Source organism: Nothobranchius furzeri, chromosome 19 (genome assembly GCF_043380555.1).
Source record: "Nothobranchius furzeri strain GRZ-AD chromosome 19, NfurGRZ-RIMD1, whole genome shotgun sequence".
NCBI lineage: Eukaryota > Metazoa > Chordata > Actinopteri > Cyprinodontiformes > Nothobranchiidae > Nothobranchius > Nothobranchius furzeri.
Window position 1 is genome coordinate 4,350,117 of NC_091759.1, and position 19,662 is coordinate 4,369,778.

Here is a 19,662-nt window from a genome sequence, read left to right on the forward strand (position 1 = left end):
CTTTTTTTTTTTTTTGCTAGCTGTAGATGCAGGACTAGCTAACTCAACCAGATTGGTTCCAACAAGGTAACCACCGCGACATTTGTATATTTTAACTGCATTTGAATCCTTTAAATGATTAAATTTTATCAGTATTTTTCAGATACAATTGAAAGCCACGCGGACAGTTGTGGAGCTAGCTATATTCCAGTTTAGCCAACGCTAACACGAAACATCAGGAAGGATGATGCTGATGAAAGATGGAGTCCTTATTTGGAATAAAATCAAACCATGGCGTGGATAAACCTCACTTCAGCCTCAAGTTACTTACAAACTATTTAACCTGGTAAAAATTGTCTTATTATTTACTTTTATATTTTTTTTATCTAATTTAATGGCAAAATAACGTTTTAAACCAGCATTTTCAGTAAACACTAAACATTCTGTTTGAATCCCAGTAGAGGGTAGTGTTGTGACATCCTTCTTATTCTGGCCCGTTTTTCTTTTTACAAACAGACCCAGCTGCTTTCTTGAACGCTTCGGAGCGAACAGAGAGGAGACATGAGGAAGAAACCACTTAAAGGTTAGTAAAGCTCGGATATTATAACCTCAAAACGGACCTAAACTGTACGGAAATGACTTGTTTGCAGGTCAAAGAGAGCTTTTTGAATGGATAAGCTAATTAAACATGCAGTTTTGGTTCAAAGGAGATATTGCAGGAAAATATCTTGAATCTTCAGGAAGAGAGTGACTAAATACTTATCAAATTAACAATTATTTTATTGTTTAGCTTGCTCTTGGCCATAATGCTACATGTACAAAACAAAGAAGTATGTTTTTTTTTTTAGATTTCATCATACATACCTCATTTACATGCATATCCACTGTAAGGGCAGTATACAGAAAACACAGCCTAACCAAGGTTACCAATTGCACAGCGCTTGTCATTTGCAACTATAATTGCTTTATTTTTCATACCCTATTTATTTACCTTTTATTTGGAGGGGAAAATGTAAATAATTTTCAACAACTTGCAAAAAAGTGCATTTTCCCTATTTTGCAATGATTTAAAAGGCATTGAAGCATCTGCCAACATGACTGAATTTAAACAGCTACAACTAATAGCTTGTGTTTTCGGTTCATTAGTGTGCAGATGACTTTTTGTTCATGGAGACTATGGGAAAAAAATGAAAATGTCAATTATAAATAACCAGGAGCAATGTTTTCTGAATTAGGTTAATAAAACTAATACCCAGTGGAATGGCCTCTCAATTTGATTTAAATTACAGAATCATATCCAGTAGTAGCATTTGTGGGAATTGTAAAGCTCGCCTGTTGTTCATTTTATTTTTGTTTGCCTTGAGCTTTAATTAGTTAAACAAATGTTAGATTTGTAATAAAAGTCTAAACTTTGAGCCTTGACAATATTTTTGCACCAATTCTTGAGTTCCAAAGGAAAATTTCCACCACGGTGGACAATAAAGTTTTTATTCAATTCTATACATTGAGATTATTATAATATATTGTTCTGTTCTAGCTGTATTAAAAAAGTAATCTAAGAATTTGTTGGTACATATATTGGTATTGCATTGAAAATGTTGGTTTACTCCTTGATTTGTCATCACCTGCTTTTAACCCATTCTGCCACATTCACTAACTTGTAGGAATTTATTTTTACATGCATTTGGTACCAGATTTGCTTTTGCTGATATTGTGATTTCTAATTCTTAGAAAGAAAGTAATTTCCTTTGTTTTAAGCCGAGATGATGACATATAAGGAAATTTAAAGAACCATATCTGCAAGCTGAAAAGAAAGAATGTAGATTATGTGGAGGGAACAAATAAATATGGTGACAAAATGGTCGATGTTTATCCATCTGCAATCAAATTCACTCTATCCGGGTGGTGCGATTGATCTGGAGAAGTTTTTACCTTTAATTTTTTAAACAATGACAAGCCAAAATAAAATACACCATAAAAAACAAGGCTCTTTTTAAAATGGAAGGAGTAGAAAGTACAAAAAATTGTATGAAGATATGAGTAGAAGTAATAATTCGGCTAATAGATGATTACTCTGGTGAAGTATGGGTAGTTTTCCTCCCCACTGTTGCTACATGCTTGTGTAGTATGAAGGATTGCTGTAAAGTTACTGACACAAGTCAGTGGCTCCATGCAATCTTCTGGGTTTTCTTAGGTAGAAAACTTTTAACTAATTAGAATAATGAACTGAAGTCAATGTGCTGAGAAGTAGATTTAATTGGAATGTTTACTTTGTAAAGTGCTTGAGATGACTTGTTGTGATTTGGCTCTATTCAAATAAACCGAATACAACTGAATGTAATTTTTACTTGACCAAAATAACAAAGTATTTGTACTTTGTTACTTGACTCATTTGTAGATATATTTCCTAGAGTTGTGTGACATTTATTTGAGAAATGTTCTATAAACATAAACTTACTTTATAAATTGTTGAAGCTAATTCTGTTGTTTTTATTATTGTTATGATTGTAAATTTCCACTTCAGTATTCTTGATCTGTTTCTTGTTAACTAAGTAATTTTGACCTAATTTGTTGTTTTGGCACGGTAAAATTATTTAAAATGTTTATTTGGAAATTTTAGAAAGTATATATAAATTCTTTAAAGCAGAAACTGGCAGGGCTAAGCCATACCAGTTATTAAACAAGTAATTAAACATGATTAAGATCTTTTCTTTTCACTGAAATGTAGTTAGTTGTGGTTTGTTTTGTGTCCAGTTAAATATCAATAACATTTCATTATTTATTAAGCAATGCAAAAAATTGTTTTAATTCTAAATGATAATCAATCAAACAAATAATTATTTATACAAAAACAAACAACGGTATTAGGTGGAGCTGACTCAGTGTTTGGCATTCAAGAGAAGTAATAAAAAATCCAAAACCGTTAAAAGACAAAAATATATAAATACAAAAAGTCTGCTTATGAAAAAAGAAACTGAAAATGATCATTTTAGCAATAAATTATTTGTATAATTTGTACATAATCAGTTATTTTTATCCTTCTTCCTCTTGGAAAAAGTTGTGCTTTTCCGTCCTGGGATCTGGGCTAGCCTCTCATTAGCACCAGCATGTGAACGACTGCATCTATGTTCAAGGTGGATGAATGTGTGTTTACAGACGTGCAGACATGTTCACATGCAGGACACACACACACACACACACACACACACACACACACACACACACACACACACACACACACACACACACACACACACACACACACACACACACACACACACTCTCAGCAGCTCTGTGCTCTCTATGTCAGCCCGTCTAAGCTCGTTCCCCTCCCCCCTTCTCAACATCTCTCTCCCCTTTTTGTCCCCCTCGCCCTCTCCTTTTCCCTCCCCTCGCGCTCTCCTGCCTGCTAGCACTATTTCAAGCCTCTGCTGAGGAGAGATGGAGGGTGAGCGAGGCAGAGAGGCACAGATGCGCAGTTAGAGAGAGAGGGGAGAAGGGAGGGGAAAGCAGACAGGATTTAGAGTTCAAGTGCACGTGCAGAAAATAGGTTGAATAGAGGAGAGCCGGAGCAGAAAGGAAGCCAGGGAAAAGGAACGGCAGGGGCTACAGACGAAGCACACACAGGCGCTTTATGCTCGTCTTTCTTCCTCTCTGTTTTTTTTTCCATAGAAAGAGAGGGCATTAGCTTTGGAACGCAAGGGGTACAAAGAAATGCCCAAAATTTTAATTCCTTAGGTGTAAAAGAAAGAAAATGATTCCCTTTCCTGCCCCCCCATCTCTCTCTCTCTCTTTTTCTTTTCCATACTGACACACTCCTCCTCAATCCCTCCCTCATGGATATTTCTCCATTAACCTCCAGTCTCTCTCTTTCTCTCCGACTCTCCTTTTTCTCCCCTCCCACCTCTTCACACACACATGCACACGCCCCAGACTCCTTCCCACTCATTTTCCTCACGCGCCCTTACTATCCACTTTCACTGGAGGCCAGCTGCAACGAGCTCAGGTTTTGCCTTTTACTTTTTGATCTCTTTTTCTCTTTCGGTTATGCCTTCATTTGTGGAGGCAACGCCACTCAGACGCTTCGCCCTCACTACGCGTGGCGCCCCTGAAAAACGTAGGCCGTGGATTGTCGCTTCATTTGACTGCATGCCACAATCCGCTTGTCCTTTCCTGTCAACAGTTTTTTCTCTCCTTCTGCAGCATTTTTTTTCCTGCGTGGAACTCGTCTGCTGTGCAGAAACCTGTTTTTTTTAAAGTCCTCTCTGTATTCAGGAGCTGAGTTGAGGGAAGGAAAATCGTGTACGATGTACAGACGTATGAAAGAGAAAGTGGCCCAAAAAAAAAAAACGAGGGAAATGGAAAGCGTGGTCTGCTGTGTGAAAGACAGGGAAAGGGAGAGAAGAGAGTCATAGGGGTAAGAAGAGTACCAGATCTGGGAAGAGAAGAAGGAAGATGACCAGCTGGGGATAGAACCAAGAAGGAAGGACAGATAGATAAGAATTGGAAAAAATCAGACAAAAAAAGAAACAAACTTTGGAATTTTTAGAAATGGGACTTCTCCTCAAACTCCGACTTCTCTTTGATCACTTTTGAATTTTGTTTTCTGACCTGATATTTCATCACTTCTGCGATCTTTCCTCTCATTCATTTGTAAGTATACACCATGTACCTGTCCTCCCCACATTGTCTACGCCTTTCCCTTTTCCCCAAGGCATTCTCCTTCCCCCCACCTACTTTATTTTCAACTCTCCTATTTCTTGTTCTGTCGTTTAAAATATGCATTCCCTAGGTTGTTAATCCCCCCATCCTGTTCGTCTATCCCATCTCACGCTCCAGCTCTCGCCCTCTTTCAGTGCCCCTCTCTATTCCCCCACCTCAGACCTTCTGTATCTTGAGTTATTGCCGTTCTCTTTGCTTCTCCTTCAAGGATTACCTCTGCTCACGTTTAGATGAAGGAAAGGAATCACATAATACACCCAGTTTAGAGAGGCCCGGGTATGTGCGTTTCTATCGGTGTATATTTTTGTGTCCATGCATGCATGCGTGTGTGTGTGTGTGTGTGTTAATATGCTGTGGTGAGATTTAGAGTTAATAGCCGGCAGTGGCGGACAGTCCCTCCCTCCTACGCATGCGCGGGTTTGCAGAATCATCTCCTGTTTTACATTGTTGTTGATGATGAAGTACTCAGAAATTAAACATAAGGTGGAACAAAAAGGAGAAGTGAATCCACCTCAAATGTTGCTGCAGGGTTTCATCATCTCCTCTGTACTTTCCCAGGTCCCCCCCCCCCCCCACCCCCCCACCCCCGTCTTTGATTCGCCCATCCGGGTATTCCCGATTCCGTTCTGTCTCGTTCAGTAGTCTGGACCTTTACTTGCAACAAACGCCATAGTATGGTAAAGATTTTAGTTAATTTCAGGGGAAGGTGGAAGATTTGGGGCATTTGCGGACATATTTGCAAATAAAGTGTTGACCACAACAAACAGAGTCATCATTACAAGACGAATATGGTTTGAATAATGCTAGACGGTATAGATACGCAGCTAATTCAATGTAAAAACATTAAATACATAGATTTCATTCTGAAATGTTTTATTTTCTATCTCTTCCTGTTATGTTGCTTTTTTATTTCCAAAACTGTTTGTTATCTCTTCACACATTTCCTAAATCATTATCTAACGCCAGGATTGTTAGCTGTTATTGTTCATAGGAGAGCGAGTGCATGTGTGTTTCAGAAACACTCTTTATTGTCAGATTGGTCGTGGGTATAAAAGTTCCATAAAGTTTGTTTTTATTCAAAATGGTCAAGTCAAAATGATAATTGTGTATTAGAGACCGTTGGATGGCAGTCGCTGGCCTAGTTAAATAATAATCATTAGAGTCTAAATGTGAGCTGATTCAATTCAAATGCAATGATTTAATTAATACACAATGATATGACCTTTCTGGGCAGACAGCATCACTCTGATAAGCCGTGGGGGGATGAAGCTTTTGTTTAACAGCGTCCTCGGGTCAACCTTCCCTTGACCTCTACAAACACACTCAATAACGTGAGGGGAAAAGTTTTTTAAGCCAAAGTCTCGCTGAAACGAAACATCTGCCCGTGTCAGAGAAACTCCCAAAGAGGGTCAGAGAGACAAATCTTCCCCAATTATTTATCTTTATTCTTTTAGGGTTTCATATCAGACTTTATGTTCCGTATCTTAACACGCCAAAGCCCCTTTGATTCAACTGTGGAGGGAATTTGATGATTCTACTAGTGTGGTGGGACCCCCAGGTTATGAAATGTTACACAGACAGCCCTGATGTTATGTAATCTTACATAACCGAGGCGGCAGCTCAGCAGGCTCGTGATCAGAGGCTCTGGAGGAGAAACTGCATGGGTCTGCTTATGGTATGAACTCACTGGCAGGGTCAACGCACTCCTGAATACCTGGGACTTAAAGGGAAGAGACCTCAACTCTTAAAATGTATCACATAATCTGTACCTATAGAAGAATGTAGAAAACATCACTTATTTATTTTTATACCGCCTTCTTTTCCCCCAGAATAGTAAAGATATAAAAATACAACAGCTGCTTGTCTTCCCCATGCTTCTATACCAGCTCTCTATGAGTCTCACGTGTTTCTCATTCATAATTGATGACATCCAACCACAGCATACATTAATGGATTGAACAGACCTCAGGAATTCCCATGCAATCTGCCACAATGTGTAGCAGGTTTGATTGCGTGCTGCTAAATCTGTGTCTTTGTCGCCGAGCACGATAAACCGACAACTGCAACGGTAAATAAAAACGGTGCAAAAGATGCCCTCTAGAAGAAGCTGTTAGTGCAGAATTACAAAAGAGATGATTAAAAACAGCTGCAGTAGCGCCAAAACGATACAAACGGGTGTTGCATTGGCAGTATTTCACTGTTTATGTTGAATATTGAATAAAATGAAAAATAAAACAAGCTTGCCATACGTTCAGCGACTCTAATACTCATTCTGTGTATGTTTTACTTTAGGTAAAGGATGTCATAACAAGACTTCACAACATGAATTATGAAGGTAAGGTTTAATTATTGATCTGTTCAAATGTATAAAATTAGAAACAGTTTGTGTTCATTTACTCCAAAATGAGTGCTTTTGTAAAGGTTTGTACGAAATCATGCCATTTAGATTCTAAGAGCACTCAGCAAACAGGAACACTCTGTCAGCCATTTCAGACCGATCGAAATGTCAATGCTCCATCAGTATAATTGAATTAGTCTTCCCTGAGTCATTCTGTCATGATTAACCCAACAGATATGTGCTAACCGGGGAGCAATCTGAAACCAACAAACAGACACATCTTTCATTTTCATAGCGTGCCTGTTTAGTAAAATATTCCAGGCTGTGACTTGTGTTCGTTAGCAACAAGTAGAAAGGTCATCAGGTGGTCATGTCCTGATTATCAGACGCTGTTGAAAAGCGAGCGTCTGCGGGCATAATGACGAGCCTGTGGTTTAGCCTTGAAGCTAGCCTTGGAGATGCCTCACATTACATATCTGTCTTTGTGCTTATGTCACCCCATGCCCCTGACCAGCAGCACCAGAATAAGAGCTACATTCTGCCTCTCCCCCCATACAATAGAGAAAGAAGAAGAAAATATCATTTCTATAGCGCCTCTCAAGATGAAAATCACGAGGCGCTTCACAAAAACAAAAAATGTAAAAATATAAAAAAAGAATTTAGAAAATGGTTAAAAATATATTTAAAATGAGCAATAAATAGACAATTGTGATTTAAAAAAATGTTAAGAAAGAGAGAAAGTGAGTAGATGAGAGGGAAATCAGTGGATCCTGAGGAAGGTGGAATAGGTGGGGAGAGCAGAATAAAGAGAGAGTGGTGAAGAGCCCTTTTTGCCCTGAGATTTTCACAATGTCTTCACACAGCCCTTTGCACACATGTGCACACGGTTCTCTGCGGGAAGCAGAGAGCTGTTGATTAGTCTGATATCTTAAATCTCGTAGTAGGAGTTTGTGCTGCAGTTTGAAGAACTCCGACTCCACTTTGGCTAAGCGTTCACACCACGGGTTGGGTTTTCAGATACATTTCATAGCATGCACTGCTGCTGATTATGAAATAAGTCTTCATTCTAGACAGTTAAAGTAGAGTGAATGGGTCAGTTACAGAGAAATCATAGCAGTGTTGTAGCACAGGTCATCGTCTGATGGCAAGAGGATCTCTGTCCTTACCCATCATTACACAGACGAGCCAGCCACCTATTTTAGCATGCACTCTGCTTACTCTCTCGTTCTCTCTCCGTCTGTTTTATCTCCTAGGTCCTTCTCTCCTTTCTTTTCCTTGCATTTCATCACTCCATCCTTTGTTCTTGCTGCTTGCTCTTTGTCTCTGTGTCCCTTTTAGTTAATCTGTCTGTCTACTGCACTGTCCTACTTTGCTTCACATTTTTCTCAACCTTCTTTCCGTCTTTTTTATTTGTCCCCATGCTCTCTATCTTTGTTTTTTTCTCTCTTTCTCTCTCTCTCTCTTGCTTTAACAATTCCTGCCTTGCGGTATTTATACGCCAGATGTCATTATTCTGTCGTTGTCGTTTGGTTTATCCCATCCAAAACCTTTCACCTCCAATTTCTTTCCGTTTTCCTTGGTTTCTGTGTATTTTGGTGGCATATTGAGTTCAGTGCTGCAGGCGCTTTCAGATGGGGCATAAAAAATAATGTTTTCAAAAACGCAGGTGCGCTTGTTATTAATGCCATGCAGAACCACACAGAACACATGAATCTGGTCATGTATGATTCATACGGTGAGTTCCTACTCACCACTCCCAGGTACCGGCTCTCTGTATTCCTGAGTGGAGGAGTTAGTAGATTTTCACCTCCTCAATGGCAGCAGGGGTGACAGACTCACCCTCAGGGTCAGAAGTGTTTCGGCTGATGGCAGATGAGGCGATCTGACACACAGTGATCCTCACTCACATGCTTCCCTGACTGGAAGCACTTTTTAGACTTTTTTTTTTCTTTTTACGCAGATGTGCTCAATTATATATCTGATATACATAATGCAACACACATCTGGACATTAGCTTTCATATCCGTGCAGAAATACATGTATAAACCACTTGTGGCTTCAATTATTATAACATACGGTTTCTCTTTGTGTCGATTAAAGTTTAGAAACTAATTAAAGACAAGAAATCTCAAAAAATGACAAAAATATGATTTGAAAATTAGTAAATTTTGTTGTACACCTGTGCAATGACAATAAATGATCTTGAATGTTTATTCATCAGCAAAAAGCATCTCACCTATCTCATCTGGGAGTCTGAGAGATTTTACAAATAATTATTAATCAAAAGAATTTTCACGACTAAACAATTATGACAATGATGATGATGATGTTGATATGGGGTTTGTGTGTGTGAATGAATACATAGGTCCTAAAATTTGGGACTTGTAATAATATTAGAAATAATAATAATTATCATCATTCAAATTCAACTTTATAAATATGTAATAAACATTTCCTCCTATTATTTAAAATATAGCTTAAAATTTCACTCACTCAGCCCTCAGTTATAAGTTTTTTATAAATTACTTAAAAATAATAAACAAACAAACAAACAGCCATCCCAGTTCCCATACAAAGGAACAACATAAAGTTACTGCACGACCGTCTAGCTGCCAGTAAGAAAACTGTTACAAGGAGACGGTTTAACCTGGAGGACAGGCACTAAACGATTTCAGAAATGTATAAAATGTAAAATATTACATAGTCTCTCAGAACTCAAAAGGTTCAAATCTGGAAACATTTGTTCATTATTATTCACTCCAATTAATTTTGATTTCATGCAGCATGTCAAGAATTATCTTCCTGTTTTATACGGAAATGGTAACTTAAAGTGTCGTAGTTTGTTTGTTTAGCTAATAGGATAAAAAGTAAACGTATTCTAAATTAAATTGTAAGAGGACTATGTAAAACTGTTTTGCACCTTTTCCCAGTAAAAAAAGATAATTACAAAAAAGAAATAAATAGACCACAGTTTAACAGATCAAACAAACGTTGGACATTTAACTCGTCGTCATCTTTTTTCGTTCATTTGCCATGTTTAGGTTAGATTAAACCTAAAGTTGTGGATTTTTAATCTGACAGAAGACAGTAATATGAAAACAGACAAATGTTTAGTTAACTTTAACTCCAGCCTCACTTTAGTGAAATTATAGAACAATTTTGAATAGATTGGATTGGGGATTTCGAGCTGGTTAGATCCCCTTTCACTCAGTGTGTGTGTGTGTGTGTGTGTGTGTGTGTGTGTGTGTGTGTGTGTGTGTGTGTGTGTGTGTGTGTGTGTGTGCGTGTGTGTTTTGGGTTTAACACAAAGCACCTAAAGCCCTGGCAGTTTCAGACAGTGAGAGGAGGTGAGACGTGACTAATAGAAGTGACTGATGATGTCACAGACAGCATCGTGCCGCTTTAGCTGCCCCCCTGACCTGGCTTTAGGATGGCGGCAGCAGCGCTCAAGCACCCGTGGGTAACACACGCCAAAGCACATTAGAGGCAGGGAGATGGAGAGAAGCGGGTAGAGAACACACATAACACAGCTCAGGGGGACAGAGAGAGACAAACAATGAGACAGACAGAAAGAGAGACAGACGGGTGGGGGTGTCAGATTTAACAGCACAGAAAGCTAGAAAAGCTGAGAGACACGGCAGAGTGCTTCTCCATGATTCTTGTTTCTTTTTTCAGCAGACTGTCTGGTTGGAGCTGATGTTCTACATCAGTGCCTCGGGTTTTTCTCGCTGTTTTTCTCACACCCGCTCAGTGAGCGGCTCCATGGTTATGCTCCATGTATGTTAGGACACCAACGAGTCAGCATGGGAGGCAAAACGATGGCGGAGTTTCAGTAATCAGTTTGTTTTTTTCATTTGTAAAAAGAAGCGTCACTTCCAGTTTACAGAATAAATCCTTATATGGCACCTAAGAGTTAAACATATATTTTTATCTTAGTTTTTCACCTCATTTAACCTTATTTATATCCATGACAGCTTTGTGTGCTGAGTGAAATCGCCAAAGGTGAAAATGATAGCATTAGTTCAGCGAGGCTGAAATGAGTGACAGTGAAGCTGCTTAGTTTGCTGCCTCAGACATTACTCTTCATGCATGTCTAATAGATGGACTCAAAAGTCTCTCCTGGGTTCAGTGAATGCTACAAAATATGCAGTTTAAGATGATTTAAAAGGAGCAGCAGGAGCATTGATTTAAGTCAAAGATGCAAAAACACAATAATATGTGTAATCTTTGGTGCAGCTGACATATAAAACTTTGGGCAGATGCAAATAAATATAACGACAAATCCTTATAGGACTGCAGAATGAGCCATGATGTACTAATGCTTACTTTAAAGCCTTTAAAACATTTGGCAGATTATTTATTTTTTTCTGTATTTTACAATAGCAACACAATTGGGAAAGTGAAACGTTATTTTTGTTTTCCCAGCACTAAAGAATAGAATTTCATCTATTAAATAGGCATTTTATAGATTAAACAAGTAGCCAAACATTTAGAAGGGAAAATAAAAGATTTGCTGTTTTAAGTTAAATATAGAAATGTTTGAAATTATTTAGATTGAATTCAAGTGTCTACAAAACACTATTTAGCATTTCTTCTTATGCACACATGATTTAAATGAGTTCAGGTACATTTATCTCTAGAAGAGTCAGTACAAACATTACAAAAATGGTCTTAGTATCTAAAAAACCTTAGGCTGAAATCATAGATTGTTGTTCAGTCAGCTCCTGTTTTCACAACGATCACTTCAAAATCACATCGTGTTCCGACTCCCAAAAGGCTCTTGAAGCTTTTTGCAATCATGTTTGCTATTTCAAGGTGACGCTCTAACGGAAAAGCACCTAAAATGTTTTAAAGCATTGGTTAAATTTGCTCCTCCATAAACAGACCTGTAATAAGTGAAATACAGAGAAAAGCACCTGAAAAGTAATCTTTTATTTAAAAAAAGCTGTCCCTGTGTCAGACAGCGATCCAGATTCACGTCCAGTTTTGGGTTTTCCTTAATCAGTTCCGAGGTACTTTAAGCCTTTACAATTCTTTTTTTGTTTAATTCTGTTTTTGAACATGTAGACAAAACAATCACTGCAGGAAAACCAAGTATACATACAGCAAAAACATGCAAATGTACAGCAAAAATGCGTATATACAACAAAACATGCATACATACAGCAAAACAAGTATACATACAGCAAAACAAGTATACATACAGCAAAACAAGTATACATACAGCAAAAATGTGTATATACAGCAAAACAAGTATACATACAGCAAAACAAGTATACATACAGCAAAACAAGTATACATACAGCAAAACATGTATACATACAGCTAAAGAAGTATACATTCAGCAAAAATGTGTATATACAGCAAAACATGTATACATACAGCAAAAATGTGTATATACAGCAAAACAAGTATACATACAGCAAAACAAGTATACATACAGCAAAACAAGTATACATACAGCAAAACATGTATACATACAGCTAAAGAAGTATACATACAGCAAAAATGTGTATATACAGCAAAACATGTCTACATACAGCAAAACAAGTATACATACAGCAAAACAAGTATACATACAGCAAAACAAGTATACATACAGCAAAACAAGTATACATACAGCAAAACAAGTATACATAAAGCAAAACATGTATACATACAGCTAAACAAGTATACATACAACAAAAATGTGTATATACAGCAAAGCATGTATACAAATAGCAAAACATGTGTATATAAAGCAAAAATGTGTATATACAGCAAAACATGTACACAAACAGCAAAACAAGTATACATACAGCAAAACAAGTATACATACAGCAAAACAAGTATACATAAAGCAAAACAAGTATACATACAGCAAAACAAGTATACATACAGCAAAACAAGTATACATACAGCAAAACAAGTATACATAAAGCAAAACATGTATACATACAGCTAAACAAGTATACATACAACAAAAATGTGTATATACAGCAAAACATGTATACATACAGCAAAACAAGTATACATACAGCAAAACAAGTATACATACAGCAAAACAAGTATACATACAGCAAAACAAGTATACATACAGCAAAACATGTATACATACAGCTAAAGAAGTATACATTCAGCAAAAATGTGTATATACAGCAAAACATGTATACATACAGCAAAAATGTGTATATACAGCAAAACAAGTATACATACAGCAAAACAAGTATACATACAGCAAAACAAGTATACATACAGCAAAACATGTATACATACAGCTAAAGAAGTATACATACAGCAAAAATGTGTATATACAGCAAAACATGTCTACATACAGCAAAACAAGTATACATACAGCAAAACAAGTATACATACAGCAAAACAAGTATACATACAGCAAAACAAGTATACATACAGCAAAACAAGTATACATAAAGCAAAACATGTATACATACAGCTAAACAAGTATACATACAACAAAAATGTGTATATACAGCAAAGCATGTATACAAATAGCAAAACATGTGTATATAAAGCAAAAATGTGTATATACAGCAAAACATGTACACAAACAGCAAAACAAGTATACATACAGCAAAACAAGTATACATAAAGCAAAACAAGTATACATACAGCAAAACAAGTATACATACAGCAAAACAAGTATACATACAGCAAAACAAGTATACATAAAGCAAAACAAGTATACATACAGCAAAACAAGTATACATACAGCAAAACAAGTATACATACAGCAAAACAAGTATACATACAGCAAAACAAGTATACATACAGCAAAACAAGTATACATACAGCAAAACAAGTATACATACAGCAAAACAAGTATACATAAAGCAAAACATGTATACATACAGCTAAACAAGTATACATACAACAAAAATGTGTATATACAGCAAAGCATGTATACAAATAGCAAAACATGTGTATATAAAGCAAAAATGTGTATATACAGCAAAACATGTACACAAACAGCAAAACAAGTATACATACAGCAAAACAAGTATACATAAAGCAAAACATGTATACATACAGCTAAACAAGTATACATACAACAAAAATGTGTATATACAGCAAAACATGTATACAAATAGCAAAACATGTGTATATAAAGCAAAAATGTGTATATACAGCAAAACATGTACACAAACAGCAAAACAAGTATACATACAGTGAAAGCATATATACATACAGCAAAAACAAGTAGACATACAGCAAAACATGTACACATACAGCAAAAATGTGTATATACAGCAAAACATGTATACATACAGCAAAAATGTGTATATACAGCAAAACATGTATACATACAGCAAAAATGTGTATATACAGCAAAACATGTATACATACAGCAAAACATGTACACATACAGCAAAAATGTGTATATACAGCAAAACATGTATACATACAGCAAAACATGTACACATACAGCAAAAATGTGTATATACAGCAAAACATGTATACATACAGCAAAAGAAGTATACATAAAGCAAAACATGTTTACATACAGCAAAAACAAGCATACATACAGCAAATACATGTATATATATATATACATGAAATGTTGCATATAAAGCAACAATTTTAAACGTGTGTGACTGAAGAAATCCGTAAAACTGCAACATAAAAAACTACTCTTGTACTAATTATATTTTCATTTTGCTTATTTAGAATTCTGTTGAAATTAGATGTAATTGGGATTACTAGTCCTAATTAGAATAATTTGATAAACATGCTAATGATAATCAAGATTTTAAGGTCTTTTCTTAATGATAATCATTTTTTAAAACAGTCTTGACCTCTGTGTCTCCGTCTCTGTCCACTGAGGACCACCACCAATTATTCAGGAATATTGGTTTTGTCTCAAGTCCAAGGCCATTCTGGTGTTGTTGTTTTCCCTCCTTCTCCTTTAACCATCAGTGACCTCAAAGTGTTTAGGGTTTTACTGAAGAAATAAGTGTTTTTTCCCCCATGGGTACAGTTAATCGCTGAACTGCTGCTGGTAACACATCGCCCTGTTCAACCAGCCACCCCCCCCCCCATCCCTCTTGTGTGGTGCATCACCTCTCTCACTTGCTTTCAATCTCTCCTTCTCTCTCCTTCACTCCTTGGCTTAATATTGATCTGAATTAATTTGTTTCCTATTGATCTGCCACTCCACCCTATGCTGCATTGAGCAAACACCAGAACACACACCGCACACACAGACGCCTTCAGGTGCAGCGCGTCTCTTGTAAGCCTCTCACGTGTACATACACAAATACCCTATGAAGATCTAAAACCGCCCATTTATAAACCTGGAATATGGAAGGTCATGCAGATGCAATCACACACTCTTGATCTGAAGAGGTGTCGAGGCTGAAAACATGATGTTTTTTAAGAGATCTCATCGCAGCCATCAAGCTAGCTAATGACATACAAAGGAACCTGGATTCTTTATTGATCCAACACTTAAGCAGTGAGATGAAAACATAGGCAGTCTGGGGCTGCCACTGGCAGGCGACACAATTACTGCCGCAGTTCATTTCTCAGGTCTGCTGAAATGTACTCGGAGTCATTAGTGCAAGAAATGAAAGGAGTTTATTTTGATGGTAATTGTGTAGAGTTATATGAGCCAAGGTGACATTTGTGGCAGTAATTGTGCATTTTGTGAAAACCATTCATGGGCTCAAATAGCAAAAATATCAAAATATATCAATCAGTTATAAAGCTGTACTACTTTATATTTGGTTTCCAAAAAATGCACACTAGTATTTTTTTATGTGATAGTGGGTCTAACATCAGTTAATGACAGTTGCAGCAGCATAGACCAATGGCATTAGGAATATTCATCTGGTGCGGCTAGGTTGCGTCGCGCTGACTTAACCCTGAACGTGGCAGGTTTTCTTTAAAGTTCAAATTCATGAAAAAAAGACATATTTTTCTAACATATAAACACTGAAGGTTGAGTTAGTATTTGATAAGTAAACTTTTAATGTGGCTTTAATTCAATTTAACTTGTGAAGTTAAAAAAATAAGTGATCCTGAGAGGGAATGCCTTTCAATCAATTTCCCTCTGGGATTAATAAAGTATTTTTGATTTGATTTATTTAACACTAGAGTTTCACACTTGCTCGGAGTTGACTGCACCTTCTGATTTTGCTCTTTTTTTTAAAAACAGTGATGATTACATTAACTAATGGGTTTGATTGAAACAGAGCTCACCTCATGTTAGTCGATGAGTCACTGAGGTGTAGCCATTCTGGGCAAATTTAGAAAATAATATGACATGACAGTAGCTATGTTTACATGGGCACAAGTAATCATAATGTATGTCCTATCAGATCAAAAATTCTTCATGTAAACTTGTCTTCTGATCCGATACGGCCTGATCGGAATGAAATTCCATTCCGATTGAGAGAGGGGATTTTGTCCGATCATCATCATTCTGATTGACATCCAAGTACACACTCATTTTGGATTGTTAGATTAAAATATTGCTCACTGCGCATGTGTACAACTTCAGCGGGATGTCTTTCTGCCTTTGCAGACACTCAGGACAAGTCTGAGGAGCTGGAGGACGGTGTGAATGGGTGATCATTAATGTGTTATCCTGCTCTCCTGTCCTGTGGCGGAGGAGCAGTAGCGTTACGTACCGCTGAGCATGTAGTTTAATGAAAGCGATCAGTTAAAACAAAAGCATACAGGTAAAAAAGCAAAGAAGTTCCATAACAGAGGAAAAAAGTAAGCCAACAGACAAAGCTAGAGAATAATAAAATTTAAAAAAATACAAGGGGAAAGACGTGCAGACAAGATGACGTTTGTTTATAATTTTTTTTTCCTGGAAAGACAACTCTGCGCATGCTCAACCTATTTCATCTGACTGAATGCTTGGTGAATGTATACTCACAGCATGATCGGATCATTTCAGTTAGTGTCCATGTAAACAGATTTGGGATTTCTGATCAGCCAAGATTTATTTAAATTTAGTGCATGTAAACGTAACTAGTGTTGAGTACCGGTGGTGCCACCAGCCCCGTCTCTGCTAGCCCGGTCTTATTAATTTTACCCGACCTGCCTGTGTCTCCATTTCACTGGCCCAGCCTGAAAGGACCATTCTCCAGGCCATTTCAGGACACCAACGGAGTACCTGAAATGGAGTATGAACTCTCTGCACACTGAACAGGACTTGTGGTTAACTGACTGGTTGTTACTCTGTTGGAAATTATACCAGCAGACCAAACAACTGGCATTTGTAAAATTGGAAGAGTTGCTGGTGAAGTGGAATGGAAGGAAAAGAAAATAAGCAGCATTGATGCTACTTTGAAACGCTGAGAAAGGGGGCAGAAATCCCCCCGCAATGCTGTAATTTTGGCCACTTTCTGGTCTACTACAGAGCGCCGTAAAAAACTGGTCATGGTATACCATCACAGAGCCGCTCTCCCAATCCCCTGAATGTATTAAATTACAGCGTATCTAAACAGAATAAAATTGTAACAGTTATTAACGTCCGTGGATGCCTTGCGGCATCCCCCCATTCCAAAACAGTTGCGTTATGCTGACGCCTTAGCAAGCTAAGTCCTGAAAGGGACAATTACTTTATGACAGCACAACAGCTGAGAGGACCAAGCCGGCGGCCGTCACCTTTTCTCCTCCCAGAAATTTCCCAGAACTCCTGTAGTGGAAACATGAGTAATGTTGACTCAAGTTGACTCCAAACGATTATCAGCTGTAGATGTACATCCAAATATCACCTTTTTATCCATCCAGTGGTTATTTAGCAAACAAGCACACACACACCAACATTAAAAAGCCAATAGGTGGGTTAATGACTGTTTCTTTTACGAATGAATTCCCTGTAGCTTTATTTTTGGGTTTAATTTTTCCTGTCATTCCCTTTGATGAAAATGATCTCAAATGGTCTCCATCCTTGGGAAGTTTATCAACTTTTTTGAGGTCCCACCTGTCAGTTCAAATATTTGGTTGCAGGCATCAAGTTGCCATGACACCAGACTGTTTGTCCTGCCCTTTGACCCTCTTTTGGAACATGCTGCGTTATGTCAGAACACATCTCTAGCAGCAGCTTGAGTTCAAACGGCTGGGCAGGAAGGAATTGGATCCCTACACTATTAGATAAGATGCTTCAAAGCAATGTCCTGCCTAAGATCGGCCTAAGTGCATGTTGACACAAACACACAAGTCAAATATATCAACGCTCGTGAGAAATCCAGACACACACCAACGTTAAAGCCGCTCATCATTATCTGTGTTGTTTTTTTATTGTGCTGCAATGTCGTAACAATTGCATTTGCTTTACTAACTGCTGTTTAATTTATGATGTTGGGTCATATTTTTGTCATTATTAATGTATTATTAATCACCACCGTCTTTAACCGTGTCTGGTCTACTTGTGTTTGTTCCAGCGTCTCATTCGTTTTTACCAGTTCGATCTCCACTTCCTGTATGGAACCGCGAGTTTTTACCTTCTTTAATAAACGTGTTTGTATTTATTTCATTCGAGTTGTGTTGTGAAATGCAGCTGATGATTCAGGTTCATTCTTTCATGATTTTGGAAGTGTTCATTCATATTAAAGGAAATTCATTTTCAGTGAGTCGTTGCTCTGTTCCTGTCTCTGTCTGTTTGCTGCCGCAGAAGTTCCTGCTCATATATAATCGTCATCATGCTTCTGTAATTTCAGAAATGCCGTGGTCAGCCATAAAGGTTTTCCAGTGAGGAGTGAGCCCCATGGAAAAGCTATAATAGTTTTGAGGTAAAGACCTCTTCCTTTATGTTCTCCTATGAACTCCTATGAAAAAGGGCCAAACTAACTGATAAAGTTTGCTGTATTAATCCATACTATCACATATATCAAATATCAACTTTAGTATTTCTCTAATTTAGTGCTCTCCCTAAAGCATGGATGTTCTTTAATTCACAATGTTTGATTGTAGTCACCACTACAAACAAACAGGTTTCCAAGTGATTTCACAAATTCAGGCCAATGGAGGGAAAAATTCTCAACCAGAAAATCATCATTTTACGTTATTCTACATTAACGTTAAAGTTAAAAAAACTTTAACTTTAATGTAGAATAACGTAAAACGTCATTTAACGTCATTTTACGTTATTCTACATAATTACATACTGGGGCAAAACACACATTTGACCAATGGCTTACAATACGCCACAATGGCAAAGAAGCAACTAGAAAACAAATTTAAAATGACAAATGTTATTTAAAATAATGACATACTGGATGCATGTGAAAGCCCCTGTTATAGAAAACAAACATTACATTGTAAGTGTACATTTTTTATGCTTATGTGTACACAGAAACAATCTTCTACTCTACTCTAACACACACACACACACACACACACACACACACACACACTGGCCCTCACAACCCAATAGCCATTGACAACTCTGCCCTAGCAACCATTGGGCACGATGCCAAGCCACTGAGGTTGCCTGGTACTGTGTTACTATGGTAACACTTTCTGGCTTTGTAAATAAGGTAAATGAAGAGCAAAAAAGGGAGGGCCTGGGATAAATTTCACTATAGAATCACATTAAGAGAGCTAATAATTTATGGTTTGTGAATAATTATCCCAGCTCTGCACCACAAGCTGTCGGTTCTGAAGAG

At 37.4% G+C, this 19,662-nt stretch overlaps 1 protein-coding gene across 8 annotated transcripts in view; it reads left to right on the top strand.

Annotated features, from left to right (window-relative positions):
* Positions 1 to 20: 20 nt before the first annotated feature.
* The window catches only part of si:ch73-15n24.1 (uncharacterized protein), a 38,844-nt gene continuing 19,202 nt past the window's right edge, over positions 21 to 19,662 (top strand). For 2 of the 8 annotated variants that reach the window (XM_070547475.1, XM_070547470.1), the window contains exons 1-4: positions 3,451 to 4,632; positions 4,910 to 4,977; positions 6,994 to 7,036; positions 18,715 to 18,786. Coding sequence is in view for 3 of the 8 variants with exons in the window: in XM_070547469.1 (XP_070403570.1) it covers positions 7,031 to 7,036 (6 nt within the window). In the remaining 5 variants the exon portion in view is untranslated. Of the gene's footprint in view, positions 67 to 132; positions 326 to 495; positions 563 to 3,450; positions 4,633 to 4,909; positions 4,978 to 6,993; positions 7,037 to 18,714; positions 18,787 to 19,662 lie in introns of those variants that run through there. The other 6 variants (XM_070547472.1, XM_070547469.1, XM_070547467.1 and 3 more) reach the window with 6 other exon arrangements.